Genomic DNA, 17,159 nt, shown 5'->3' with positions numbered 1-17,159 from the left:
GACCCTTTTCCTCAGTCTTCCCTGAGTTCTCCAAGAGCCCTTGAGCTAGCTTTCATCCTGTCCCCTTTTGATTGTGGCTTTTCTCCTGATTGGTTCGGTGTCCAATTGGTTCTACGAGGTCTCCCCATTCCGCCGGGCGGCTGAATCAGCGGTGCACCTCCCGAATGGAAAAAGGGGGACCGCAGACGCCAAAATTGGATCACGTCAGGGTCACCAGGTTTGTAATAAATGATTAGCCAATTTTATCAACAAAGAATTTTATTGAGAAATGGCATTATAGAAGTCAGAGAAAGCCACAAGCAAAAATCAGTGCCGAGCCCAGGGTCGGCACTGGGTGAACCTCAGCTTCGGCCTCTATCGCACCCAAGCTCCCTGAGTTCACAAATTCGGTCCTTGCGGAGTCAGGTTATATACAGTTTTTGGCTGGACAGTGGGTTGCTCCATACTTCTTTTATTTCTCTTGTTTCTGTAGCATATTCATGTAGCCTCTTTTCTTTGCTGCCGGTCCATTGAATAGCCTTCCAAGAAGGGGTGAATACTTGATTCGATTTCTGGGAACTGGGTATTGGGATGCACGCCCCGGATGATGGAGATGAGATCCATATCGGGTGTTATTTGCTGGGTCATTGTCAGGTCCATCTCTGGAGAAGGCCCATCTCTTTTTGGTGCTACCCTTCTTTCTATTGCAAATGGGTCCCTTCTCCTGTTACTGGCAGAGGCGTTACAATTTCTGAACATTTTTTATTCTTAAGCATGAACGACTTTTCACCATATATTTTATTAAACACGAATTATTTCATACCATATATAACAATCACTTTTGTCATCTGTTGTTTCTCCAGCAGGTGTCAGAGTAGTTAAAGTCCCCTGCCAGAACTGAGGACTGTGAGGCTGCCTCAAGCTGCCTGTAGAAGGCCTCATGCACTTTCTCATGCTCAAGTGGTCTGCAGAAAACACCCCAAACAGTGTCACCTTCATTTGTCTGCCCTTTTTTCCTAACCCATGAGCTCTTGACTTGCTTGTTGTCCACCCAAAGGCAGAGCTCAATATATTCCAAGGGTGTCTCACAGAGAGGGCAACTCCACCACTGCACTTTTCTGGTCTCTTTCCCCTAAACTGGGCACAGCCCTTGGTGACAACACTGCAGGCAAGCGCAAGCTTGTCACTGCAAGCTATCCCCCCACGTGTCTGTAACTGCAGTGACATCAAAGCCCGTTCACTGCACACGTATCTCTAGTTCCTCCCTTATATTAGGAAATAAAATGTGCTTCAGCTTTAGAAAGAACAAAGGATGCATAAGCAAGTGCCCTCCAAGATCCATGGGAAATATTCCTATTACACTGAACTGGTGGTCCCACAAACTATTCAGGTTCTAGAAACTCATTACTACGAATAGAAAACCAGAAATTCCATACGCAGAAGAGCAATTCCATGTGGTTCACAGGACAGCTCAGTAAAATACAACTTCACCCCTTTTCCAGCAATGCCTGGCCCTGTACAAACCATTACTCACAAAATGACTCTGCAGCCACACGTAGTTGCATCAGGAAAACCAGGTTATTCGTACACAGTATGCAGAGATGTTTTATAGGTGCAAGGACAGCACAGCCCCACTGCCAAAGCTGCACCAGGCGAGGTGTGCACCTGAGTGCTGCATCCATCGATGCCTGTCCCTGTCGCGGCACCCACACGCAGTGCGCAGCCCAGATCCAGATCCCAGGGTTATGGGATGCTTGCAGCCTTTCACAGCACCCGGTGTGGATGGGCTTTCCTGTACAGACATGTAGGAGCCAGCTGTGTGCCAATGGCATTCTGACCTGTTTCAGAACTAGTGTGACCAGCAGGACGAGGGAAGTGATTCCTCCTCTGTGCTCAGCACTGGTGAGGCCACATCTCAACTCCTGTGTCAGTTCAGGGCTCCTCAATTTAGGAAGGCCATTCAGGTGCTGCAGCAGGTCCAAGGAAGAACAATGGAGCTGCATCAGGGTCTGGAGCATAACTCTTAGCAGGAGAGGCTGAGGGAGCTGGGCTTGTTCAGCCTGAAGAAAAGGAGGCTCAGGGGAGACCTTATCACTCTCTACAACTACCTAGCAGGAGTTTGTAGCCAGGTGGGGATCACTCTTTTCCGGGCAACCAGCGACGGAGAGAGGACAAAGCTGTGCCAGGGGCGGTTTAGGTTGTGAAATAGTGAAACAGCACCAGAGAAGTGGAGGGAGAAAACCAACAAAACCTGAAGGCTAAAGGGAAGGCAGCACACGTTTGTGTAGCAAAGGATAATTGTGAGGACTGGGGGTGGTAAAAAGCCTTAGCAGTGCCTTTTGTTTTAAGTGGCCTTCATCTAGTGCGTGCTCCAAAGTCCTGTCACATTTTAGAACAAATACCAAAGAAGGAGTTGAGTTAGGTGCCCAGAAGTGTATGGAGGTGAAGTAACTTGCCCACTGATTAATAAATATGATGACCCAACGTGAGACATTTTCCTGTTGTAGCCTGGAGCCTAAGGGAACATAGTGATGTTCCTAAATGAAAACAAATGAAGTTTATTGAACAACTGAAGGGCTTTCCCTGTGTGTGCCTCTTTTTATCTAGGGAAGCTGCCTTTTTTTGCCATGGGTGTGAGCTCTGTTATCCATACAAAGAATCCTCATGTTTCAGCAGCGCACTTCAACTACAGATACTTTGAAATTGAAGAAGCGGATGGTAAGGATTATAATCCAACAGGGAGTGTATGAAATATCTGACTCTGCCCAAAGGAAGTGTGAATGCATGGCTGGGGTAAGAGATCAAGAACCAGTGTGAGTTTGCTCCCAACTGTGTCAAGAAACTGGTACCCTATAGTCAGGACCAGTGGTCCAAAATGGTTTTCACTACGTTGAAGTTTGTTTGATCTTTTCCTGAAGTCACTGATCATTGCACTACCTTGTAGTCAAATCTTTCTTTCACTGTTGAAGTGAAAGGAAGTGAAGTGTAGGAACACTACTGAAAAATCATTTTGTTTTTGTATTGTGAAATTAGTTTTTAGTTCTAGGTGAAGCACTAGCAACAAGTTGCCGTTCCAAAGTTTAAAGGAAAAATGTTGCTGCTTGCCTCTGCTGTAGGAAATAAAGAGTGGTGGTTTGGTGGCGGGAGTAACCTCACTCCAACTTACCTGAATGAAGAAGACGCCGTTCATTTTCACAAGACTCTGAAAGAAGCCTGTGACAAGCATGATCTGAAGCTGTACCCCAAGTACAAGAAATGGTACGTGAGGGAAGGCGTGCCTGGGGGGAGCAGAGAGCAGCACTGGCAGTTAAGTGTATGCTGGGAACTGGAGGTTCTGCTGCCTTGTGAAAAGTAGCAGAAAGCCCTAAGGAAAAGTCAGAAGTGTACTGGGAACATTGTCTAAAGAAATATCCTGCTTACATAAACCTGGATTTTTCAAATCAGAGGGCTGACAACTGGGATCGTAGGTCTGTAGCCCAAAGAAAAACCAAGCTGACTTAGCAAGGCAACTTCAAATTCCTTTTAGCCTCTGGTGTTAAACTAGGACAAGGCTTCTGCCTGGTGGACTTGCACAAATTCTGTTTACAGCGAACTCATGCGGATGTGCATGATTCAGTGTGAGCTCTTGGGCCATCCTAGTTCTGAAAATCCCACCTCTGTTTTTCTGCCTTCAGTCTGGCCTTCATGGCCATTTTTTTTTCCCCCCTAATTTTCAGGTAAGTAAAGGACCTTGTCCTTAATGTGGAAGCTTCATAATTTGATGAAGCGGTATGTTTTTCTGTGGTGACACATTCAGTGGGAGTTCAAACGCACATTTTCTAAGAGGCAAACTTTGAATGTTCTTGAGCTGAGCAATACAAGTGATGGGATCTTCCACTGTTAAGTGGGAGCTTGGTGCTCTGTGTCTGATAATCCTATCTGCCACAAGCTGTGTATGAGGAAGGTGGGGGTACCCTTTTGTAAGCTACTAGGTCTTGCCTGATGACAGGAAATAAAGCAAGTGTTATACTTTGGGTGGCAAGCACTTAGTAGAGAGACGCATCTTAGAGCCTTGAGATTAAAGTCTTGCTGTCTGAGGGGTTTTTGCATGGTAGTTTAGAGAACCTGCTTTAATGATCAGGTTCTTTGCAGTCTAAGTCGGTTAGCGATGCCAGCTGCAGGGGGTAGGAGACTTTTTCCCAATTTTCTAAAGAGAAATGTTACTACATTTACCACATTGTCTGCCTGATCTAGGTGTAAGATTTTTGTCAGGCTTATTCTCTTTTATGTTTCTGACTGGGTGTTTTTTCCGAACTCTTCCTGCTATCATAAAACAAAAACCACTGATCATCCCAGTGAATAAAAAAATAGTGTGGGTTATCTGTTACATCTCCATGTCTCTCTTGTTATGGCCATGCCATATATGATGTGTGAGAACGATTGTGGATATATGGAAAACTGGTCCTGTATGGAAACCTAGTCCTAAAGAGAGGCCAGGTTTTCTTGATGTTGATGGTTTCTGTTTCCTACTTCCCTTTGCTTTCTGCTCCATGTGAAGACTTGCACGCCCAAGCAAGGAATTATAAGAAAGATAGGGCTAAGTCATTTAAGCTACAGTAATTTCACAACTAAGTACTCCCCGTAAATAAAAGAGATTAGTTGTTTTCAGGATAAGTTCCCCTTAGTCATTTATAAACTTAAACGTGACTCATGAAAAGCCACTGCTAGAATGACTCAATCTTCCAAGTTTGAACTATTAGAAAACCTTTTTCCAAGGAAGAGTGCCGTGACAGTTGCTTTCTTAGCTGGTCTTTGGAAGTTAGCTTACTTTTGTTTAGATGAAGAAAATTGTTTTACTTGAATGGCAAGGAGAATAAATTTTCTTCCAAGTTTGGGTGCATATGAAAGCTGTCCAAATAATTTGGGAACTACATATAATGCTGGGAATGGAATCTGTCAAGAGCCCTTAGTTTTGAAAGTTTTGACATCAGATGTCCCTGTTCCGAGTAGGTAGAGGAGGTGGATTGGATCAGCCTGCCATGGTGTTCAGCGACTTTGTGGTCATGTGTAGCTGTACAGAGATCATTTAATCAGAGCTTTTACTGCAAGTGACACGGGAGCGCTTCCCAGGTGATGCTGCACCGCCCTGGCTCTGGGCAGTCAGGGAAACCGTGGGGCACCCAGCCCTGCAGAAATGACTTGTGGTCAGTAGTTCACTGGTTCTGTCCTGTAGCACGCAGCTCTTTGGAGTTCTGTTCATGCCTTTGAATACTCTGGACCATATTAGTAACCATCTGGTGCTTCTTCCAGGTGTGATGACTACTTCTATATCAAGCACCGTGGCGAGCGAAGAGGGATTGGAGGCATATTCTTTGATGATATGGACTCCCCCTCCAAGGAGGAGGTGTTCCAGTTTGTAAAGAGTTGTGCCAAAGCTGTTGTGCCTTGTTACATTCCCATTGTGAAGAAGCACTGCCATGACTCCTTCACCCCAGAGGAAAAGCTATGGCAACAGCTTCGGAGAGGACGGTGAGTACCGGAGGTACAAAAGGATACACAGGAGGTGGACTGTGCTGGCAAGAAAAAAAATTGAGCTGGTTCTTTATGGTTACAGGCTGGGTGGGCCAAAAAAGCTCACCAAGAGAGTCAGCATTTTTGTGCATAGAAATAATTTTGAAATCCAGTGCTAGATTGTGAAAGAGGGTACAAAGAAGATGTTGCCCACTCTCCCATGTTGCAACACAAGCATCCCCAACAAAATACCACTGTTACTTTCCCACTTCTTCAAAAAACAAGAGAAGCTTCTGCTGTCTGACTGGCAAAGAGGTGTGGGTGTGCCTGGTGTCCTGAGTCCTGCCCTCTCCTGCAGCCCAGAGCTACTGGATATAGGGTGCCCTGTCTTGTGAGGAGCTAAGGGTGAGGGAGTGGTGCTTCCTATTAAGCAATGTGAGGAAGTAACGGTAGTTGAGTACTTTCAGTTCCTTACATATGTATTTATTCCATCTGATCTTGGCATTGAAATTTCTGTAAAGGAATTGAGGATTCCTCTAAAGGAATACAGAGGATTGGATTTTTTTATTCTGGCGTGGTGCAAGGTTACTGTAAAAGACTTAGGAGGATGCTTGTTAATGTCACCATCTGTTAATGCTACAAAAGCTTAAGTACATCGGTCAATCCAGCTGTACTCTGTTCTCCATGTCCTGTGATTGTGTGAGTGTATTTAGAAATGAAATTACACGTGCTTTGTGCTTAACTACTGTCTTTAGTTTCTGCATGTTCTGCAGAGAAATGTGACACTGGCGTGGAAAGAGTGTAAGCATTCAAGGTGAGATCACTGGCCTGCAGCTGTTGGTCACTTAAGCAAGCATTGTTGATTTGATGGGACTATTCTTGGGAACATTGGGCTTTCAGGATCCAGTCTGTGCATGGGATTTCGCAAAGCTGCAAAGTTTAAAAGGGGAAGTAGCTTTTCTAAGTTGAAGCCAGGACCAGCTCTTGAGGCCTGTCTATTTCCCTGGGTCTGTTTACAGGTTATGGGGCTATGTAAAGCTTTCTATTTCTGCAGATAGGTAAGATGTTTTCCCTTCCTGCATCTTTAAGTACAAACACCCTGTACTGGCTATTGAGATAATCCCTAATGAATTTTCACAGCTCTGTTCCTATGCTGGCAGCAGAAAATTGTGGTAGCCTCATTAGCCCCAGCTGATGGGGAAACTCTCCCCCTGCCCTGAAGAGGCAGGGTCTGAAGGTGCAGCATTGGAACCCACAGACGTTACAACGGTCCATTTATCACTTACAAGTCCCAGCCAGCACTCTGAAGCCATCTGACTTCTGCTGCTTTCCAGATCTTCCCAGGAACCAGGAAATATTGTTCTGACCTTTCTGCTTAGGTGTCCTTCAGCTTGGAGGAGTGCACAATAGATTTTTCTTTTTCCTCTGGTTATTTTCAGTACCTTTAAGGCCTCTCTTTATGAATGACACCCCCACAAAGAAGAGAATAACCAAGGTATATGTGGTATTGAGCCTGCCAGCAGGGCTGAGGCCTGGGAGGAGTACAGCACAGCCCAGGTGTCTGCAGACTGCTCTCCTCTGAACAGTTGCTCTGCTCTAGTCTCTTCGCTGAGGTTGCTTCTCACTGTGCTCTGTGAGTGGCACGGTCACACCTGCATTCCTATGCAGAGGATGCTAAGGGACAGTTGACCCCAACTCAGCAGACAGACTGGTTTTGTTTGAGGTCTGCCAGCTGAAGAAAGCACAACCAGCTTCTGCCAATAAACTCAGTTTTTTCTGTTGCATCTCTTCATTCCCACAGTTATGTAGAGTTCAACTTGGTTTATGACAGAGGTACTAAGTTTGGCCTCCTGACACCAGGATCAAGAATCGAAAGCATTCTTATGTCTCTCCCACTGACTGCAAGGTAGGGTGTAGTTATGCGGGGTTGCAGTACTGGGGTTTACTGTTTACTGTTCTTAGTAGAATACTTCGTAGGATTAGATCAGAGGTCTCTCCTGGTCCCCAGTCTCTTAACAGGGGCGAGTTCATGCCCGATACAAGAGCTGGACAAGTACAGTTCTGTGTTCTGCAAATGCAGATGCTTCTCTCATGTACTCACCTAGTTGCCAGTAGTGTGTGGTATAGAGATTTGTCTGGCAAAAAACCCACGGTTTTTGTGCTTAGTTCCTCTTGATAGATTTCTTGTCCTCACACCATTGTTTTTGCTTTAGTAGCCCTTAGAAACCACGAGAGCTTCTGGCAATCCCGCCACATGTGTGGCAAGGAGCTCCACACTTTAACTGTGTGTTGTATGAGAAAGTACCTCTTTGTTTTGTACTTGAACCTGATGACTTCATCTGACTTTTCACTGACTAACGTGATTTTCTTCCTGTTCATTTTCTCCATAACAGTTTTATTTTACAGGCTTCTGGGGGTTTTCGTTGTTGGTTTTCCAGGCTCAGATCTCCTGCTCTTTTTAGTCTTTTGTATAGTAGCTGTTTCATACTTTTGCCACTTTCTCTAGGCTTAAGTTTTCTGTGTTTTCCTTTCTTAAGTTTTCCTTTCTGAACTGGGGATAAGGAACAGACAATGTAAGCTACACATCGGTATGCAAGATGAAGGTGTGCTGCTGACTCACAGTGGCATAGCAATTTTTTAATTCATTATTCCTTTCATAATCTTAATATTCTGTTTGCTGTTTTTGACTGCTGTTCAGCATTGAGGTGGCTTTTTCAGAGAACTGTTACAATGCCAAGGTCTTTTCTGGGCAAGAAAATTTAACTTACTCTGTATGCAACTTTTGTGTATCCATCTGTCTTGGCTTGAAAAATGTAACCAAGAATGTGTTTTCTATTTTCATCTGTTGAAACCAGTTGGGAGATACTCCCAACTTTATCTCTTGTAACTCTAGTGGGGGAAGAGGGCCGATGCCTCCTCTTAATGGGACACCTGATAACACCAGATAAGGCAGTGCCTTCTTATCTCTTCCTCCACCCATCCTCCTCAGAGAGACATCACCTGTGAATGGGCCATTGAAGGCCTCTCACATGACTGAGAACATTCTCTCATTCCAGTGTGAGATGCTCCACCAGTGGGAGGAGCCAAAGCCTTTCCACCAGCATAAAACCTGCAATCCCAAAGACTCATTCAGCTGGTTTTGTACTTTTCTACTTCACAGAACTACATCTGTTATTCCAAGAAGACTTATTTGGCCTGCTTCCAACACCCTGACAACAGGGTGTCAGGTTGTATCTCTGACTGTCAGGGTTTTCTAGGATTTTTGTTTGTTTCCTTGTTTGTTTTTTTTACTACTGCATTTGTATTTTTTAATATTCCTAGTAAACAACTGTTATTCCTATTCCCATATTTTTGCCTGACAGCTCCTAATTGCAAAATTGTAATAATTTGAAGGGAGGGGGTTTGTTGCTATGGTTTTCGGACGGCACAGAAATAACAACATGACTCTCCATGATGGTAAAGATGAGAGCAAACTTTATTCTTCTAAATTCTAGTTTTATAGAGTAGTTCGGTACAAAGAACATGATTGGTTATTCAGCGTCTACACCCTTTAGTAAACATTTCTTTCCAGTAAACACGTTGGAAAAACACCACCTGCGGATGGTTTCTCACTTCCCAAGGTTTGTTTGAATTCCTCCTTTAGATTTCTCAGGCTAACATGAGAAAGTTGCTCGTCTGCCTTTCACACAGACACTAGCAGAGCCTGAAGCCTAAATTCAGACCAATGTCAGGCCCACATCTCCCCCTTTTAGTTTTTGCTGAGGGCGACGTCTGTGTCTGTGTCCTCTCCTGCAGGGCCCTTGCAAGAGAAAAAAGACAAACATGACACCAGAAGTCCCTTTAGTAATCAACCAATCACTAAATAGAACTTCCATTGGGCACCGACTTAAATGGTCAGGGAAGTTCTGTGGCATTTGGTGTTGACCCTTCATAACCATGTCCATGCACCAGCGTCAAGCTTAGCTATTTACTAATTCTAATACAGAAAAACCAAAACATCATTAGCCTGCTCAAAAATGGCAGTCTAATATGTCAAGATCCATCTCTCTAGGAATCATCCTTTCAGATAACAAGGGCTTTTTCTGCCTTTTTGCAAAGGACAGTGGTCCTTGCATTACACCTGCAACCACAAACTGATTTAATTTTCCAATTATTTGGACAACCTGAGTTGACCCTTTTTTTTTTTTTTTTTTTTTTTTTTTTTTTTTTTTTTTTTTTAATGCAAAAATGCATGTGATGTTTGAAAGGGCAAAGACCCATTGCAGGATGTGCAGGACTGGACCACTGGTCACTCAATTGGCCCATGATACCTGTAGGATGTCACCTAGAAAGAAAGAATAAGAACAATAAAATTAATAAAAATATCAATAAAAAGATATCTGACTCCAAAAAAAATCTACATGATCCCAAAGACCAGAAAGGCAAAAACTACAAAGTGAAATAACAGCCCTTAATAACTACAAAACATACACCGAAGGCACGTGAAATATTACCTAAAATACAACTACATCTATGTAGGAAACTTAAATGAAACAACATCTACTATAAAATTAAAACACATGAAAAGGAAATGTCCATTGAGACAAGATGTTGATCCTTAGCATCACTGGATGTCTTCTTGAAGTCTGGAGCAGGGAGTGACTCGAGGATGATCGATGAAAACAGGACCATGCTGCTGACACAGGACTTCTGTTGTCTCCATAACTTCCAACCACATGGTCATCTTTGCAGTCTATGTGACAGCCACTAAGGCTATGCAATGTCCCTTTTCACTCCTCAAAGGTGATGGGTAAAACGACTGCTGAACCTGCTAATGATAAAACACAGGCACATCTCCTTAAATTAACAAACTTGTCAGGCTCCACTGCCCTAAACTGATAACTTGTCAGACTCCATTGTCTAAATTCAACACCCAGGTTTCAGAATTACTTTTTCTTCAGGTCCATAACATAAATGTTATATTTTTTCATGTTATCTTTTTGATAATAATTTAGATCAGCCCAGGAACTGCAAAAGCTGAAGTGCTTCTTTTCCAGTGACAACCTGTTCATCCTTCCCGGGCAGGAATTCCAGGTTCACCTCAAAGATCAATTCAGCTATTATATTTAAAGGTCAAATTGTTGAGTCAAATAACTCATATGTAATTTTTTGTTAAAAATCTGGGCAAACAGGCAATTCCCATCCAGAGAGAGCCAAGGCATGGCCAGTGCCCAGCTCTAACTGCAGAGGAATCCCTTACACCAATTTTAAAAACAAACTTCTTAAAAATCTTATAATAAGAAACTAATATGGTAATTGACACCTCCTAAATTTGTCAGGGTAGAGATGCTCTGAGCTCAGCAGGCTCTTGAGATGGTCTGTGACCAGGATTGGAACTGCATCCCAAACCGTCAGGACAGAGGAGGCATTCTTATAAACTCAGATAACCTTGTCTGGAAATCTGAAAATATTTAGAAAATCATGAATGCAAAACTAGCATAGACAGCTAGAAAACAAGAAAAAATTCTTGGGTGACACGTGTCTTACAGGCAATTATAGACAAATAGCAAAGTACATGAGAAGAAGAAGCAGAAGCAGCAGCAGTAGCAGCCGGCTGTAGAACTGTGATAACTTTATCATATCTGTGAATTCACATCAAATATCTTAAAAACTGAGATAACACTTAAAACTCATAACTGATGGTTATACTGTAGAATTATTAATAATTTTTGTGTTATCTGCGAAAGGCAACAACGGTTGCTTATTTGTTTTTTGTATTTCTTGCCATTTTTCTTCTATTATGAACAGGCATCTGTTCACAGAGACGCCTTGAGAAGAAATGTTTTGAGGGAGGGGGGGGAGGGAAAAAACCCAAACAAAAATCAACTGTCCCTCTAAAAGGAAAAGCTTCTGCTCACCTCAAAGGCAACGAAGCTATTTGGCCCTCCCTGAGTGGGGCTTTGGGGGCTCAATGGCCCCAGGGCCGCTCCGCGGAGCTGGGGGAAATCCAAACAAACGTGGCCCCCATTTCTATGTAAAAAAAAAAATTCAAGCGAAGCAACTCCCACAGCATTATCCGCTGTCTAGAGGAACAGCAAGTTCCTCGTGCCCTATTCGCAGTCAGCCGCTCGGCCCGCAGGGAAGGAGTGGGGGAGCGAACCCCGCCGCTCATGGCGGGGGGAAGGGGGAAAAGGAGCGAGGAGACCGCTCCTCCGTTCCTATGACGACTTGCTGTGCAAATTCACGCGGGAAGGAAATGGAGGGGAAACGGAGAGGGGACAACGGAGCGGGGCTCGGCGGAGCTCAGCCCGCCGCCGCCCTGCCGCCGCCTGTCTCAAGCGGAGAGCCAGCGGCCCCCCTCACCGCCCTGAGGGGAAGGGGGGGGGGACAAAGAGGCAAAACTGCTCCAAGCCGCCCGTCTCAGCGGCACCGCGCGGGGAAGGGATCTGCGTGCCCGCCCGACCCGCGCGCCTGGGGGAGGGGGGGAAACCGAGTACAGAAAAACGAGAGAGAGAGAGATTTTGCAGCCGCTGCAGCGCCCTGGAGCAGGGCGGGAGAAAAACCGAGCGAGAGAGAGAGAAGGCAGGGAGATCGCATCCGTGCTGCCATGCCTCTGTCTCACCGCACCCCCACCCCCGCGGAAGGAAAAGAACAAAGTTAAAACACAGAGACACAAAGAAAGACAAGCCCTAAACTCACACAGGCAATCATAAAACAAGCACAGGTAACGTTAAAAGCATAAAACACTCATAAAGTGAACTTTTCGCCCTGAACACACAGAAGGATACAGAGGGATCAAAGGTTTTCGATCCCGGTCCCGTCCGCAGGCCAGATGCTGGGCCACGCCGAGGAGGAAAGGATCGTTGTGTCACACTCCGGGTCGGAATCTGACCAGCTGTATCTTGGACGGGCTAGCATCTTTTAAAGTCACGGTACAGACCAGTCGCAGTGGATGATAGCGCAGGAACCACTGCCAGCCATCCGTGGTATGAAGAGAGGAGAAGGAAAAGCCAAGGAAGCGCCGTCTCTGCCGGCCGGGAGAGGCTTACAGACGCTCGCTTTGATCTCGGCCAGATAGAACCGAAAGAGGTCGGGGGAGCGCTGGGCAAGCTGTCGGCAGCGAAGAATTCCAGCTGCTCTTGTCAGGAAAGGCACAAGCTGTCCTCTCTCAGGAGAGGGGTTCCCCAGGTTTTCTAGAACCTCTGCCCGGCTGTCTTTTCTAGAAATTAAAGTCCAGCTGTGCTGGGTGCCGTCCGACCTGCTGTCTTTTGGCAGGATTGATCTTTCTCCATGGTCAGCAGGACCAGCATTCTTTAGAAAAAACGTGGAGATACTTCGCTTACCTCTCTGAGGAGGCAGGTAGAATTTTCAAGCTTTGCTGCATGAATCAGTCCTGGCTGCGCTGAACTTCTTCGAAAACGTCAGGTCTCCAGATGTTGCTATGGTTTTCGGACGACACAGAAATAACAACATGACTCTCCATGATGGTAAAGATGAGAGCAAACTTTATTCTTCTAAATTCTAGTTTTATAGAGTAGTTCGGTACAAAGAACATGATTGGTTATTCAGCGTCTACACCCTTTAGTAAACATTTCTTTCCAGTAAACACGTTGGAAAAACACCACCTGCGGATGGTTTCTCACTTCCCAAGGTTTGTTTGAATTCCTCCTTTAGATTTCTCAGGCTAACATGAGAAAGTTGCTCGTCTGCCTTTCACACAGACACTAGCAGAGCCTGAAGCCTAAATTCAGACCAATGTCAGGCCCACAGGGGTTTTTACGTTCTCCATTCCAAATGAAACTCCAGTTTTCCCTGACAGATACCGGTCTTTCCAAACCAAGACAGAATTTGTTGCCCAACATGAGGCACGAGGGCACTGAGGGAAAGGAATAACCGTTTCTGGGTGCCTAGGTTCTTGTGTACTAGATATAGAGGCCTTGTTGGACAGCATCATGTGGTCTAGCTTGCCTTGGTTTGAGTGGCATGTGGCTGTGGCTGTTTTTCTGCCATTTGCAGGCCCTTATCCAAACGTGGGCCCTATAACTAAGGCTACTGTGGCTGTTATCCAGTTTATTTTATGGGTTAATAAGGCGAGGAATTCATGGATTTTTAACTTTTGCTAGAAGCAGGCACATAGATTCAGAGCTATCACACCCTAACTGTGTGTTTTTGGGGTTACTTTAACAATGATACCCACTGTGAGGAAATGACACCGGGGGAAATTTTTTCCCAACCCTTCACTCAGCTCTTTGGGTCTACTCCACCAGTGTTTGAAGGGTTTAAATCTTCTCTAAATGCTAATGATATCATACAGTGGCTGGTGTTGCTGGTATGCCTGTTCTGTTTAGCATTCAGAGGTAAGGGGAGATTAGGCTGGATAACCACCCTGATACCTACCCCAGAGATTAAGGATACTGCCCCAGAGCCTGCCCCTGCCCCACAGCCTACCTCGGAGATAAAGCACCCAGACTGGGTGAAGGAGATACATGAGATGGGCCAGATGCTGAGGGAGTCCATTTCCCCTGTGGTAGCCTCATTAGCCCCAGCTGATGGGGAAACTCTCCCCCTGCCCTGAAGAGTCTGAAGGTGCAGCAGTGGAACCCACAGACGTTACAACCGTCCAGGTTCCAGCTGAACCACAGGGGCAGTCACAGCCAGCAGCAGTCACCCCTGTGGAAACAAAGAAGTCTAAGGTGAAATCAGTGAACCCGTTAATGAGGACAAGAAAGGAGGATCCTCACAACCCGCAGGGGAGCCTCAGGTTGAGCTCATCACTGAGTCCCTGTCATATGAAAGTCTCCGTAATCTGCAAAAAGATAGTGTACGATGGGGATGTGAGGCTTATACAGCCTGGTTACTTCGGGTTTGGGACTTTATGGGTACAGGGGTGCAACTAGACAGTGGTGGGACAAGGAATTTGGGACCCTTGACCTAGGACTCAGGTGTGAATCAGGTATTTGTAAGGGAGCCAGGGCCCCTTTCCCTTTGGGAGCAGCTTTTGATGAGTGTAAGGGAGAGGATTGTCCACAGAGACAGAATGCAGGAACACCACCGTAGAAAGTGCTGGAAACTTCATGAGGAAGGGATCCACCAGCTGAGGGAAGTAGCGATATTAGAGGTACTTTTTGGGAGGAACGGACAGCATGACAATGACCCTGACAAGGTTAGGTGCATGGGGCAAAGGTTGTGGAATCGGCAACTCTAGGACCATCTCAATACTTCACATTCATTGCAACAATTAATGCTGAGGACAACCGAGAGACAGTGGGTTCTGTAGCCACCAAGCTCAGAAATTATGAGAGCATGATCAATGGCCCGATGCAGGCTCAGTTCTCTGCCGTGGTTAAGGAACTTAAAGAGGAGATGAGGGAGATAAGGGAGGAGATGAAGAGGAACACTTCCAACATGGCACCAGTGCGAGTTACAGGCCCCAAAATCAGAGCCCGATGTCCCCCAGCTAGACAGAGAGGGTACACTCCACCAGCTGACCTGTGTTTTTTTCTGCGTGACCATGGGGAAGACATGGGAGTGTGGCATGGGAGACTCACTTCTGTCCTAGCAGCACGGGTGCGTGAGCTTAAGGAGGAAACACTAACCGAGGGGGTTCCACTAGAATGAAGGTAGCCTCAGCCTCCCATGACCAAGCCACCAGCTATTACAGAAGTGAGGATGCTGTGTTGGATCCCTTTGAAGGATGCTCTACTACATATGCACAGGAAGGGAATACTAACCAGTGCTAGAGGGGCCAGCAAGAGGCATGGGAAAACCGTGTCCTTTGGACTGTGTGGATCCGATGGCCTGGCACATCAGAGCCACAGAAATACGAAGCTTTGGTTGATAAGCATCATCAGAGATGCCACCTATAAGTGGGCACGAGACCAAGGGGTGGATCTAACCATGGACAGCATTTCTCAGGTTACCCATGACTGTGAGACGTGTGCTGCAATCAAGCAGACCAAGCGAGTGAAGCCCCTATGGTATGGCGGGTGGTGGTCCAAATACAGGTATGGGGAAGTCTGGCAAATTGACTACATCACCCTTCCCCAAACCCGCCAAGGCAAGCGCTACGTGCTGACCATGGTGGAAGCCACCACTGGATGGCTGGAAACCTACCCTGTGCCTCACGCTACTGCCCAGAACACCATCCTGGGCCTGGAAAAGCAAGTCCTGTGGAGACATGGCACCCCTGAGAGAATCGAGTCAGACAGTGGGACCCATTTCAAGAACAGCCTTAAAAACACCTGGGCCAGAGAACATGGCATTGAATGGATATATCACATCCCTTATCATGCACCAGCTACCAGGAAAGTTGAACCAGCAGATTTGGTCATCCACTAGTTATTCCCACTTTCAGGTTCCTTTTGGGTATAGTGGGTAGTGCAGATCCTATCTCGAATCCCATGAAGTTCACTGGTGACCTCCCTCTACTAGGAAAGCTGCCTGTTGCTCCGTAACAGTGAAGGCAGTGCTGTTCTCCCTGTGTATCTTCATCCCACTGACAGTACCTGACGTGTCCCTGACGTGGTGGTGTAGCATGTCCCGTGTTTTAATTCCTGGCATTGTCTGGGTTTGGTCTTTTTCATCAATGTGACTAGCTCACTTCACAGCATGAATGGGTCATTCCTTGGGGGGAAAATAGGAGGTGGATGCACCAATCTCTGTGACTGCTGACACTCTCCTTTTCTCTGTTGTGCCTCTTTCAATTACCTTTTCAATGAAAAAAAGGGACCTTTCACCACTTTTGTTTTTAAAACCAAGATCAATCAAAGACTCGTAGAGCCTCCAGTCCAGATTCTGGAAAAAGGTCTTGTGTCACTGTCAAAATTCTGTGGGTTCCTTTTTTTGCTCATCTTCATTGTGATACTAGTGTGTGACAAAAGACTGTTAAAGGATTTTTGCAAATAAACCTGCATGCCTTGTGGGGAATGGGGCACTGCTCCTTCCTTTTTCCTTGTCCTTCCAGCTTTTTCAAAAGTTGGTAAAAAGATGAAGCTAGCATTTCTCCCGTCTACCCCGGTGGCGTTATTATTTGTTTTTTCTGATTATTGTGATTTGTAACCATGTCTGTCACCTGAGCCAAGAGTATCAACTGTGTATGTAGCTTTGCATCCTTAGAACAGGCAACTCCACTCCAAACACAGCCTGGTGCAGGAGAAGTGGCTGCCAGCTGGGCTGTCTGAGTGAGTTTCCCCTCTCCTTGCAGGTGGGAGTACATGCACGACCCACCCGAGAACTCCAAAGAAGCAGAAATCTTGGAGGTTCTGCGGAATCCCAAAGACTGGGTGCACTGACACGGGTCCTGAAGAAGATGGGTTGCTTCCACTGAGCTGTTCTGAGCGAACAGGAACGCCTGCAAACCAGCCCATTCAAACTGCTGTGGCGTGGTGTTTCAGTGTGTCCATTTATACTCTTCCTAGTGCCTTAGTTATGCTGTAGACTTGTTAGAACTTGCAAATGCGTGAACTCCTTCTTTTAGATTGATGGGCTAACATTGTCACCCGTCACTGTTGCCTTGTGAAGGACTGGTGAAGACCTGATAGGGCTACTCTGCATGCTTTAGATGACTGCAAAATGGCAAACTGCTGTGATATGTTCAGGGAAATGAAGGCATTATCTGTGCCTAAATGGCACTGCTTACCCTTATGGAATGTTGGGATGCTTAAAAACTTTTTTTAAAAGAATAAAGAGAATTTTTGGCATTACATTAAACC

The 17,159-nt window shown here is 45.7% G+C and overlaps 1 protein-coding gene across 1 annotated transcript; it reads left to right on the top strand.

Annotated features, from left to right (window-relative positions):
* Positions 1 to 2,591: 2,591 nt before the first annotated feature.
* LOC134562483 (oxygen-dependent coproporphyrinogen-III oxidase, mitochondrial-like) lies at positions 2,592 to 17,130 on the top strand. The gene is made up of 5 exons (XM_063419891.1): positions 2,592 to 2,697; positions 3,096 to 3,237; positions 5,269 to 5,487; positions 7,271 to 7,375; positions 16,652 to 17,130. The coding sequence occupies exons 1-5, from the start codon at positions 2,607 to 2,609 to the stop codon at positions 16,737 to 16,739; spliced, it is 645 nt and encodes a 214-aa protein (XP_063275961.1). The 5' UTR covers positions 2,592 to 2,606; the 3' UTR covers positions 16,740 to 17,130.
* The last annotated feature ends 29 nt before the right edge of the window (positions 17,131 to 17,159 follow it).

The sequence above is a fragment of the Prinia subflava genome, chromosome 28, assembly GCF_021018805.1.
Source record: "Prinia subflava isolate CZ2003 ecotype Zambia chromosome 28, Cam_Psub_1.2, whole genome shotgun sequence".
NCBI lineage: Eukaryota > Metazoa > Chordata > Aves > Passeriformes > Cisticolidae > Prinia > Prinia subflava.
This window is presented reverse-complemented; position numbering and strand designations above follow the sequence as displayed.

What these genes read in the sequence shown, in the direction of transcription:
- LOC134562483 (XM_063419891.1), top strand. Translation starts at nt 2,607, where the DNA reads ATGGGTGTGAGCTCTGTTATCCATACAAAGAATCCTCATGTTTCAGCA. An exon ending in TGAAATTGAAGAAGCGGATG is followed by an intron (nt 2,698 to 3,095) that starts GTAAGGATTATA and finishes CCTCTGCTGTAG; the next exon opens with GAAATAAAGAGTGGTGGTTT. An exon ending in TACCCCAAGTACAAGAAATG is followed by an intron (nt 3,238 to 5,268) that starts GTACGTGAGGGA and finishes TGCTTCTTCCAG; the next exon opens with GTGTGATGACTACTTCTATA.